The following is a 12731-nucleotide window of genomic DNA, read 5'->3' on the forward strand; positions in this document are numbered from 1 at the left end:
TTCAAAATCCTATCCTTCATATGTAATTCAAGAATCATACTCAAATTTCAATATGTTCTAAATACAATTCTAACACTTCATATTCCTTAATTAGCATGATAACAAGTCAAATTTTAACTTCAAATTCAACTTATCAACTCTATTTCAAGATTTCATTCAAAACTCAAAATCTTTAATCTCTCCTATACCTTTCATCTTGTTGTTTTAGAACAAATTAAGCTTTCCTTAAAATTAATTATCATCTAGTGATCAAAACCTAACCTTTAATTTAACAAATAACCAACAAATCAGGAAATCCTTACCTTTGCCTAGCTTCCACGGTTGGGAGAAGAAGGAAGGAAGAAGAAAGAGTTTTCAGATAACTCTTTCCCCCACCCCCCACGTGATTTATTCATATTATTGGGGGAAAATATCTTTCATGCTAAATGACCATTTTGCCCTTTAATTCCTTTGATAATTACTAATAACTTTCAGAAAATATTTCCGAACAAATCATTGGACTATACAAATATCCTACTTAAATCACCAAACTCTGAAGTTTTATGATTTAGTCACTAACTCGTATTTTGGGATGTTACAATTACTTCCTATATTAATTATAATCCTTATATTATAAATCTTAATTATAATCATTAAATTAATTTCCTTAAATAATTTATTTATTTAATATGGTTTTATTAGATTATATAAAATTAATTTAAATATTTATAAGTTGAATTTTTATTTATGTACTAACTAATTAATAATTTAAATATAATTTAACATAAAATTTTAAAATATATATAAAAGATAAGTTTATTTGAGATTAAAAATTTAAAATTTTAAAATTTAAGGATAAATTTAAAATAAATATATATATATATATATATATATATATATATATATATATTCAAATGTGTGGTGAGAAAACTTTTTAAAGAAAGATTGTTTTTTAGAGAAAAATTGATTTTTTAGGAATTTAAAAGAGGGAAGAGGAAAATTTTGATTTTTGCGTATATACGCAAATAGTGGCTCCCCACTAGATTTTTGGATTAACTAGGGACGCGGTCCTCTAATAAATATTTTCTTGAATTTTTCAATTCAATGCAATTTAGTACTGTATACATTCTAATTACTTTTAATTTTCTCTTCTTTCTTTAATGTGCACAATTATTAAATGTGAATATTAATTTTATAATATTTTATTTTAGTCACTTATGTTTAATAATATATATATATATATATATATATATATTTATACTTATGTATATATACTTATATATACATATATATTATACTTATATATATATATATATATTTATATATATTTATATACATACTTATATATAGATACTTTTATATATATATATATATATATATATATATATATATATATATATGTGTGTGTGTGTCTGAGTGTGAGTGTAATTATATATATAAGTATATATATGCATAAGTATAATGTATACTTATATTATATACTTATAAGTATAATGTATACTTATATATATATACTTATAAGTATAATGTATACTTATATATATCTATATTATATTTATATAAGTAATATATATATATACTTATTTAAGTATAATATACATTACAAATATAATGTATACTTATATAAATATATACTTATAACTATAATGTATATATTATAAGTATAATATATATTTATACATTATATACTTATAAGTATACTTGTATTATATATAAATATTATATAATACACATATATATATGTTAATTTTTTTATTTTTTCTCAATTTTTAAAATGAATGCGAGTAGTTTATTTTTATATTAATTTTAGTTTCATATTTTACAACTATTTGAATTTGGTCCCTATGTGTTGTGTAATTTATTTAAATATTAATTTGTCCAATTTAGTCCTTAAAATTATATTTGTATGTGCAATTGGCCCATATTTGTTTATATTTTTGTAATTTACTTCAATTTTATCCTTAAAATTATATTTTATACGAAATTGGTTCATACTTATTTATATTTCAATTTAGTCCCTCGTACATGCGTGTTGTTTAATTTATTTAAATTTTTGTTTGCAATTTCTTTTTTTCAATTTAGTCCTTAAATTATATTTTCATTCAAATTGATTCACAATTATTTATATTTTTTTGTAATTTACTCCAAATTATATACAATTAAAAATTACAATTCATCGTTCATGAAAGACGAAAAATAATTAACCCAAAAATTAGCCGACCTGAAGTCGATCTATACCTGGTAAGATCCGACCTGGATTTTATATGTCAATGATGTGACTCGATCTGAACGAGATCCAATCTGAAATCTATCCTAACCTGAGTTAACCTCGAATTTACTAATTCAGACATGAACCATTTTGACCTGAGCTGACATCGATCCGAACTGAAAATAACCCAATCCGAACTGAAAGTAACCCGATCCGAACCCGATCTAAATCCGATGGTAAAATCAACCTGAAAATAACCCAAATTGATCCGAGTCGAACCCGACCTGATCTAAGTCGAATCATCAAATTGATCTGACATGACCTGTATCTGATTTGACCTGACCTGACAGAACTTGACTGAAACATGAATGATTACATAATTTTACATCCCTATTAAGGAATGACAGAAAATGAGCGCGAACAAAAATGTAATAAAAATGATAATATTTTCGGTTGGACGCAACCTAAACTGTTAACTTTTAACATTTTTAATTTAACCGAAAATGTTATGCAAAAGGTAAAATTTTCGGTTGTCAACCGAAAATGTTATAAACATTGTTTCCAACCATAAAATGTTAAAAAGAATTAACATTTTAGATTGCGCTCAACCGAATGCTTTTCATAATATTTTTGGTAGTGTCTTTTCTCAACCTTTAATTAGGCTCTTTTTTCTTAGACTCTCCCGATCGGACTAAAATAAAAAAAAATTAAATATTTAAGATAATTCATTTTTTGGCAATAAAAATCTTATATTTTCTATTTGACTTTGATCCTTCATTTTCACTCATTAATGAAATTTCGTTTTTAAAAGGGAAAATTTTAGTCCCCAAGGGAAAATTTTAGACCCTACTTGATATATAATAAAAAGAATGGTAAATTTCACGTTTAACACTTGAAGTATCAATTTTGATCAGTTTTAATATTTAAAATTTTATAATTTTCAAAATCATATTTAAAAGTTTTGTTTTTGTTTTGTTTAATACTTAAATTATCAATTTTGATCCTTTTTAATATTTAAAATTTTCAAAAGCATACTTAAAAGTTTTGCTTTTGTTTTATTTTATTACCCTTGCTTAAAATTTAACGTTAGATTTTGAAAAAAAAAATTGAAAGTTTAAGGACTAAACATGACCAAAATCAATAATTTAAATACTAAAAAAGCTTAGTTTTTAATGGTGAAGTACTAAAATGAAACAAAAATAAACATCAAGTATGATTTTGAAAAAAATTAAGAATTTAGGTACTAAATATGTAGTTTACCCAAAAAAGAATTGCAAATTACATCTCCAAACTGAACAAAATGCATCTCACTGTTATCTGTAAATTACAGTAAGACATCTTCAAAGATAACTACATAAAAACATCCAACTCCCACATCACAAAAAAAATTCCATATCATCAATCTATACAACCATACAAATGATACAATTGCCTCCCGTTGCCGTCGAACATGCATCTGCTTCGGTCGAACTTGACTGATATTCCCTGTTATAAATCCAGGCCGATGATGCCTTCAGTTATTCAGTGAGTACAGGGTAGGAGAATAGTGGCATCATATTCAAATTGCATGTCTTTGGCTATCTTCAAAAACGTATGTTATAAATCCGAGCTGCCAGAAATAGAGCTATATAAACCCATTAGGATCGAAGTTATACTTTCGTATGGCCTGATGGTTGAGACCCTGCAAAAGAAATAGATGAACTACAGTCCGGGTCGAAGAATATTCAACCTTGGGGCGAGTGAATTAGAGAGAGTAAATACCATTTACTTCTTGGCAGTCGGAAGGAACACTGGTTCCGTAGTTCATTTGGACGACGTTGTGGAGCTCAACCTCCCATGCATTTGATAGCTACAATAAAAAATGCATCGACACACTGAGAAGTAAATTTGTTAAAGCAGACGACATTTTATGTTATCTGCCTCATGCGAGTGTGAACTATTAAGAAAACTGAAGTAAAACCTGATTAGGCTCCTTGAATCCTCTGGTCATTGGCATGAAGTGGGAACCGAGAGTTCCACGCATAAAATCAGCATTACTCCCCATGACAGGAAGACCACCTGAAACAAGTCCAGGTTGAGATGGATGTAACGGAGTATAACCCACAGACAAGTCCGGATGGAGCCCCAGCGTTGATGGACCGGCTCGCGATTGAATAATCTGCAGTTTGATGGATTAGATGTGAGACATATAGACGGGAGTAATTGCTAAATCTACACATATCAGCTTACATCTTTCGCAAGAAGCCCTTGTATATCGCAATCAAGCAGTGGGTTCACCGTTGCAAGTTTCATCGATAGAAACTGCAAAAAGAAGAAAATAAAGTGATACATTAGAGCTTGTTAAGGATAGCTTATGGTTATATCTATTCAGTTATTCGCAGGTTACCACTGAGAACTCAACTCCGATACCTTAACTTGCCGCTGAAGTGATTGCACGTAGTTAATGATTTCATCGAGCATCACTGCTTTGCCTGTAACCTGCAAGAACGGATAAACCCTTACAAACCGAACTAAACCAACTGCTGCAAAGAAGTTATTCGACTGTACTCGTTAAGCTATACCATCTACGAAAACATACCTTATTGCAACCAGGAACAAGGTCCTGCAGAAATTTCATCCTTTCACTGATCTTTTCTCTCCTTACCTAAGGTCATAACCAATTAACTCCAATCGGATGATCTAAATATTTCAAAAGTAAGTTTTCCGTGTAAACCTTACCCTTTCTGCAAGACTATGGCTGTTTGTTGCCTGGCCTCTTCGAGCTCTGAAATGGATGTATTCTTCTTTTGGTGGATCAGATGCTTGAGGCCCTTGTTTTCCATGTTTTGTCGTAGGCCTGTTCAACAATGTACATTGGTTCTGGTTTCCTTTCTGTTGGTTTTCAGCACCATCCTTAGCAGCCTCGACAGGTGATTGGCTTCTGTTAGCTTGATCAATCTCAGCATCCTGCGGTAAACTTAGCAATCAAAACGATGTATAAACAAAAAGTGAATAGTAAATCAGGGGAAGTAGATAAACGTTGTTTCACCTGAATGCTCCTTTTTCTTTTCTTATAACTAACACCTTTAGCTGACGGTTCACAGCCTGTACCATCCAATGCAGATGGCTCATCTTGACTACCAACACCGTCACTAGACTCGGCCTCACCTGAGCCACCGTTTCCTAGTTTAATTTCTTCATTAGACCGCGTGAGACTTTCACTTCTCCTTACATTCTTGAGCGGACTTTCTTGAGAAGCCCTATTTTCAGCTCGCAAACAAGCATCACTGGAAGTTTCAGTGGCAATCATCCTAGTTTTCTGAGGTTCCACACCGGATACTGATTTCATCCCACCGATTGCAGAAACATCTTGTGGTCCTTGCATCAGGCTCACACCCCTATTATACACGGCCATAGATTCGGGAATGCCAAAAGGGTTGACCATATCACTAAAATTCCCCCCACTAAAGCTCGAGAACTTGGCAGCACGTTCGATGAAAGCCGAGTCAGCCGGTAACTGGGACAGGCTCTGAGGTAGAATCCCAGTCGCATTCGGTAAAAACATACACCCTTTCAGCATCGAACTTGAAGCATTCCATCCCATATCAAATGGTCTATCAATGCTACTTCTCATAGAGGCGGGACCGTCTCTCGCAATTCCCATTGCATTTGAAGAGCTCACACCGTTTTGCACATTAATATCACAAAAACCCAAGTTTTGTGAATTAACAGGCTGCTCCCACAGGTTAGAACAAAACGAATCTACCATCGAAACCGAACCAGACGAAGAGCCGATAACAAATGGATTATCACTATGAACTAAACTCATAGGAGTACTTGTGACATTGCCACCACTAAACCGCCAAGCCGATGACATACCAGATCCTTGGTAGTTTATACCATTGTCACTTCTCTTCTCTAGCTTGAACTTATCCTTCTCATCGACATCCATTCCACTTCGACAAGAATTGCAGATTTCTTCTTTTTTTGGCCAGTAGAATTGCAGATTTCAATCTAGTCCTCTACAATTATGTTTGAATGCAATAGTCCAAAGTCAGGCTGATGAACAGAAAACTAAGCCTTGAAAATTTGACCAATACCTAAAAATGCACTTATTTGCACCAAGTCTAAGTTAATCAAACTAAAGATCAAAGACCACAATAGAGATAGGTATGAGTAACAACAAGAAACACATCACATGTGCAAATCATCTAATTCTTTGACATATAAGAAAGTTATATAGTCCTCAAAGGGAAAAACATAGCTGAAACAAGCTGCCATTTCCAAAGCAAAGCCTGTACACAAACTTGCACAGATGAAAAGGCTTTCAAGACAAAAAGATGGAACAGAAGAAAAAAAAGCTGTGAGAGAAACTAAGAGAGTAAAAGTCCATAATAAGCAGTCAATTTAATCCAAAAAGAAGAGAAGAAGATCATTGGTTTCAGTACAATAAATAAAGCCACCCTTTCTCAGTCAAAACCCTAGTCAGAATTTAGCAGAGAAACCCAGAAAAAGAGAGAAACTCAACTGAAACTAGGAACAGGGAGAGAGAGATACACATTTTCAGGTTCTGTGCTTACTTTTTCTGTATTCCCTCTGCTCACTCATTCAACACACCACAGTTAAAGCTTTTATAGAATTTTAGCTTTACTCTTGAGCAACAGAGCATCTCTGCTACAAAACAGTCCCATAAAACTAGAGAAGAGGAAGAGTAATAAAGGAGAGAGTTTTATTACTTTAGAGTGAGGGAAAATCAATGGATATTTGTCTATTTTGTAGAAGATGGGGTGAAAGAGGAGAGTAATGGCAAATGTGCTGCATCAAAAAGAGAGCTATTTGATCATTAACCACCGCCACTGCTACTGTTAAAATATTACAAAACACCCCTCCTCCAAAACCAAAAAACAAAACTTCAAATAAATTTGGGGTTATTTTTAAAGTTTGTTTTTTGGTATTCTTAATCTGTATATTTAAGTTATAATTATACCCATTTGATCAATCAACTGACATTGCCAACTCCATTAGTCCTTTTGATTAGTCCCTTTGATTAAAATATGAACCTTGGGAAGAGAGCTTGAAGATTTTTAATTTGTTTGGTCAAGAAGCTAAAATCTAGCTCATTTCACAGCTTATCATTTATTTTTAATTTGTTATAAGAATTCAGAGGAGAATCAAGCAACGGTGGTAGGTCTTGTTTGTGGCAACCGGCAATGGAATCTTGAAAACTTGTCAAAAGCTTTAGGTTTGTGGCAGCCTTTAGGTAACCAAAGGGTCTTGTTGTTGCTTTGACATTGGTACCTTGCTTGTCAATTTTGACAATACCTTCTATCACTTAGTGTACATGTAAACATATTGTCCTAAAATTTTAGGGTGATTTTGATGGGTAGTCTAATTTATGTTAAAAAAATGATTTTAAGGTATAATTAAAAATATTATAAAAATTAATGTAAACTATGTGTTTAATTTAGTTTTTAACATAAATTTAACATAACTTTTGAAAAAATTAAAAGTTTAGGTACTAAAATAGATTAAAACTAATAATTTAGATATCGAACAGGTTAAGTTTTAACGATGAGGTACTAAAATTAAATAAAAATTAAACGTTAGGTATAGTTTTGAAAAAACTGAAAATTTAGGTACTAAAATGGAGTAAAACTAATAATTTATTTACTAAATGTATAATTTACCCTAAAAATTATAATATTTTAGGTTGAATATAACCTAAAATGTTATATTTACTAATATTTTTATTAAACCTAAAATATTAAAAAAATTTAACATTTTCTATTATCAACCAAATATACTAAAAATATAATATTTTAAATTACATTTAATTTAAAATATTATAATTTTTATTTTTATTATATTTTCAATTACGCCATAAAATCACCATTATTTAACTCTAAATTAAATAGGAGATCTTTACGCTCATTTTTTGAATTAATCAATTAATAGATTAACGGATGATTATAAAAAATTCAAATATAATGTTTTTGAAATATTTTATTTTAATACTAAAATATTTATTGACTGTCCATTTTTCTCTTTCTTTCATGTCATTATTAGTTGGCATTGGGACTCACAATTCTCAAAGACCAAAGCTTTAGAATAATGGGATCCCCTTTCTCACACATAAACTTTTTTACTTTATAAATAAGAGAAAATAATTATAGTGATCTTATAATATGATGATTTTCTCGATATATTATCGGTGAACAGTATATTTTTGATCTAACATCGGTCATATTATATTTCTCAATCTAACACCTTTAGCAGTAAAGCGTGCCCCTTGCACTGTGTTAAACGATGATTTGGCGCCACGTGTGGTATAGCGTGTCCCATGCACCGCGCTATACGATGATCTGGCATACACATGGGTATACCGCGGCCCCTACAGCGCGTTATACCTGAATATCTGACACGTGGGGTATAGCGCGGTGCAGGGGGCGCGCTATACCCCTAATTACCCCCTCATGTCCCCTATCCTCCCTATAAATACCCCCATCCTCGATCACTTTTATCACACCAAATTCTCTCAAATTCTCTAAATTTCTCTCAAATACTCTCTTTTTAAGGTATATTTTATAATATTTTTACTATTATATTTTTACTTTATTTAATATTTTACTAATATAATTCATTTGCAGATATATAATGGAAGACAGTCTACTTCGCTCAAATGGAAATCGTATATCTCTACACTTTGCTGATACTGTAACATTTTAACGTTTTAATTTAATTTAAATTATTAGTAATATTTAGTTATTTATTTAATGCATGATTATTAGATTAAGAATTAAATATCTCGACACTTTGCTGATACGGTAACATTTTAACGTTTTAATTTAATTTAAATTATTAGTAATAATTAGTTGATTCATTTAATGCATGATTATTAGATTAAGAATTAATTTTTGTAATTATTTATTTTTAGGAGAAGGATCGTGTGTTAGATCCTTTTATTAGGAATCTTAAGTTAGTGATATCCAGTCGTGTCTTGCCGTATTTAGTAGAGGTTGGATTCGGTTACATAGGTAGATATCAGAGTCACTGTAAGATAGAGCCAGACATGATTTCTTCCTTAGTAGAGCGGTGGAGGCCGGAGACCCACACATTTCATCTTCCGTGTGGAGAGTGCACGATCACGCTTGAGGATGTTTCTATGCACCTGGGGCTTCCGGTGGATAGATATGTGATATCGGGGATAGCTTCCGGTTCTTGGACTATTTTGTGTCGGGATAGTCTAGGACGTGTCCCGGAAAATTTTATCGGAGGTAGGATACCGTTAAATTGGTTAGATGCCAATTTTCGGGAGTTGAGCGCAGACGCCTCTGAGGATGACGTTAAGATGTATGCACGGGCATGCATACTGCAGCTGATAGGAGGGTTGCTGATGTCGGACAAATCGCGCAACCTAGTTCACTGCATGTGGTTGCGACATCTTAGCGACTTTCGTCTCGTCGGATCATTCAGTTGGGGCTCGGCAGATTTGGCTTTGATGTATAGAGAGATGTGTGGAGCCACTGACTACAGGCGTAATGCTATCGGCGGATGTCTCCTGCTGCTGCAATCTTGGGCATGGTATCGCTTGCCCTTTTTATGTCCCGTTGTGAAGAACCCATTCATATTTCCACTACTTCTGAGGTAATTATAAAACTGATTTTGTATATTAATAATTTTATACAGCGTATAACAAAATTTTGTCCTTGAATAGGTGGTCTATTGATAGGAAAAATCATCAGGAGCTACCTGATGATTTAGAAAATATTAGGGTGATAATCGATCGGAAGACTGGCACACATGTATGAATTTTAATGTTTAAAAATCGATTTTAGATTATAGTTATACAATTAGATTATTATTTTGATAAAAATTATATATTATTTGTTTTAGTTTGAATGGGTACCATATTCTACTGATGATGTGAGGGTTGTGATCCCACCTGAGTTGAGGGGTCCATTAGATGTTTGGATGGCGATGGTCTCTCTGATCTGTTATGCGACCGTCGAGTGGCACTCCACTGATCGCGTGCTCTGGCAGTTTGGTTGTTTTCAACCAATTCCGGAAGCACCTCGCAATATGGACGAGTTGCATAGCTTAGATAAACTCGGCAAGACAGATACAGATTGCCTGGTGAGGCATCATGGGGGGGTCGTGTTGTGGGAGGATCGACATCGGTGTCTTCCACGTAGAGAGCCCATTTTTACTGACTTCTTGATATATGCTGAGGATTATTATGAGTGGTTCAACAGTAACGGGAAACCGTTTCTACTTCCCGAGGATGCACGAGGGTAGACATTTCCACGACGTCGACAGAGACGTTCACCGACACAGCACCATCGTCCCCCGACTCATGGACGGAGAGCAGGTGCTTCCGGTTCATCCTCAGCTGCACAAGCAAGACCTTTCCAGCAGCCACCACAGCCATATATGATGCTGCAGCCATCTATGATGCCGCCGTCGCCTTTCCATTACCAGATGCCTCCGCCTTCACTTGGTTTTATGACCCCCGCCACCGTCACAGATAACCCCTCCTGGAGGCTATTATGGGTCTATGTTTGCAGATCCGACATGGGGTTCATATGCTGGATATTTGGCAGGTTCAGCCTCATCACTCATGGTTGCAGCACAGACACTGCCTCCTATACAGTTTTCATACTCATCGATGTCTAGTTTTTATGAGTTTTCCCAGTTTTCGCAGGCCGGTGGGATAGTCAGTCATACACCTCTAGGGTCCTTATTCTACGGAGGTGCTTCATCGTCATCAGCTCCTCATCAACCTAATGTACTTGCGCAAGACGACGACGATGACGATGGTGATGATGATGACAACGATGAGTCAGAACCAGTGATACGAAGAAATCCTCCTCGAGACCGACAGCCACCGCCCTGCGGAACACATTCGCGTCGCAGGCATCGATAGATTTTGTTTTTTATTATATTTGTATTTACTTTATTTTGTTAAATTGTAATTTTTTTTATTTCTCATTTAATACTTACTTTATTTTGTTAAATTTGTTGGACTTTTTTAATTTATTTCAGTTCGTTTTGTTTATTACCATTTAATATCAGTTATTATAATTTGGTTATCATTTACCATTTAATAATTAGTTTGTTAAAATTTAATGATTGTGTTTGTTTTTTTAATCTTCATCGGTGATTATCAAATGACATTAACTTGAAGTAAATGCAAATTAAAGTACAAGAATTATTATTTGATAATAAAATACATCATTTCCTCATCAATTGTTACTTGATGACAACAGAAATTGACATGTTTTTCTAGTGTGTCCTGGGTTTCTACAATGCCACATCTTCTGTCTTGTCTAGATCTTTCTCTAATATCCATATCGCAATGAATTCGATTGGATTTTGGACGACCACGCTCCCTCAATAAACTCGGATTTTGTACAATCGGAAGCCAATCTTGAACCTCATCAGGGTCTTTATCATTACCTATGGGGGAAACTCAAATTCGTATACCTTAAAAACTTCATATAGTAGGTATACGGGATCCACAAAATGGTTATAGTCTTGACGTGTATGCGAGCAAGCTGCTATCACATGAGAGCATGGATACTTCAGAGCTTGAAAAAACCCGCAGTCGCACGTTCTGTCCCTTAGATTTACTCTTAACGACACAGCTTCAATCCCTTGAAGAGGTCGCGGCAGCTCTGTGACACGAAACATTTCATGCCTTCTAGAGAAGCTTGTTACAGACATTCCATTTGATGCAACAATTTTTTTTCTGTAGATCTGCAACTAATCTAGGGTGATAGGCATGACCTCCTTGCATCCAGGTTTGAGCTTGTCCCCCGAGCTTCGCAAAAAGTGCCCCCAAACGAAAATATATAGTCTTTACCAAAGCCGCTACTGGTAAGTGACGTGCACCCTTTAAGGTTGAATTGATTGCCTATGCCAAGTTGGTCGTCATGTGTCCATATCGATATCCACCATCATATGCATTCATCTATATTTCTTTATCGATGAGGCTGATGTAATCATATCCTTCCTCGTTCTTCGCCCGTAACTCTTCAAACATTGATTCAAACGTTCGAGGAAGTAGTTCGTAACCTGATCAAAAAATGTATAACTTACTAACTTGCTGTCTTTGCAAAATTAAAATGATCGAAAGAAAATAAACTTACTAAGTTTCACTTACCCATGCGCACAATTAATTAACGCTCATCATTCTTCTTGTACCTTCCATGGTAGTTCGCGGAAATGTGTCAAAGACAATACCTATGTTGGACAAAGGGTGGTTGCCACATTGGACCCAAAGACTCCATTGCTGCTTTGATCCCAGCTCCGCGATCTGAAATGACACAGATGTTTTCCCTCGTGATAACATGTACCCGTAAATTTCGGAGGAAAAAAGCCCAAGAAGCTGTATCTTCTCCTTCGACAAGAGCAAAAGCAACTGGAAGAATGTTGCGATTGCCATCTTGGACGACTGCCAATAATAAAACTTGCTTGTATTTTCCATACAAGAAAGTCTCGTCGATCTGGACCACAGGCTTGCAGTATTTGACAACATTAACGCACTGTGGGTAACTCCAAAAAA

At 33.9% G+C, this 12731-nt stretch overlaps 1 protein-coding gene across 1 annotated transcript; it reads right to left on the bottom strand.

Annotated features, from left to right (window-relative positions):
- Positions 1–3488: 3488 nt before the first annotated feature.
- LOC120145373 (transcription factor bHLH49-like) lies at positions 3489–6356 on the bottom strand. Its single transcript, XM_039159224.1, has 8 exons — positions 5217–6356; positions 4907–5134; positions 4767–4832; positions 4598–4666; positions 4418–4489; positions 4149–4346; positions 3950–4037; positions 3489–3869 (listed from the first exon to the last, which is right to left on the bottom strand). Exons 1-8 carry the CDS (start codon positions 6117–6119, stop codon positions 3838–3840), a joined length of 1656 nt encoding a protein of 551 aa, XP_039015155.1. The 5' UTR covers positions 6120–6356; the 3' UTR covers positions 3489–3837.
- Positions 6357–12731: the final 6375 nt, after the last annotated feature.

This window comes from Hibiscus syriacus, unplaced genomic scaffold, assembly GCF_006381635.1.
Source record: "Hibiscus syriacus cultivar Baekdansim isolate YM2019G1 unplaced genomic scaffold, ASM638163v2 tig00110893_pilon, whole genome shotgun sequence".
In the NCBI taxonomy this organism is placed as follows: Eukaryota; Viridiplantae; Streptophyta; class Magnoliopsida; order Malvales; family Malvaceae; genus Hibiscus; species Hibiscus syriacus.

Coding starts and splice junctions, on each gene's coding strand:
- LOC120145373 (XM_039159224.1), bottom strand. CDS start 6,119: ATGGATGTCGATGAGAAGGATAAGTTCAAGCTAGAGAAGAGAAGTGAC. Junction 4,038..4,148: donor GATTCAAGGAGCCTAATCAG/GTTTTACTTCAG, acceptor TTTTTATTGTAG/CTATCAAATGCATGGGAGGT. Junction 3,870..3,949: donor CGACTGCCAAGAAGTAAATG/GTATTTACTCTC, acceptor TTTCTTTTGCAG/GGTCTCAACCATCAGGCCAT.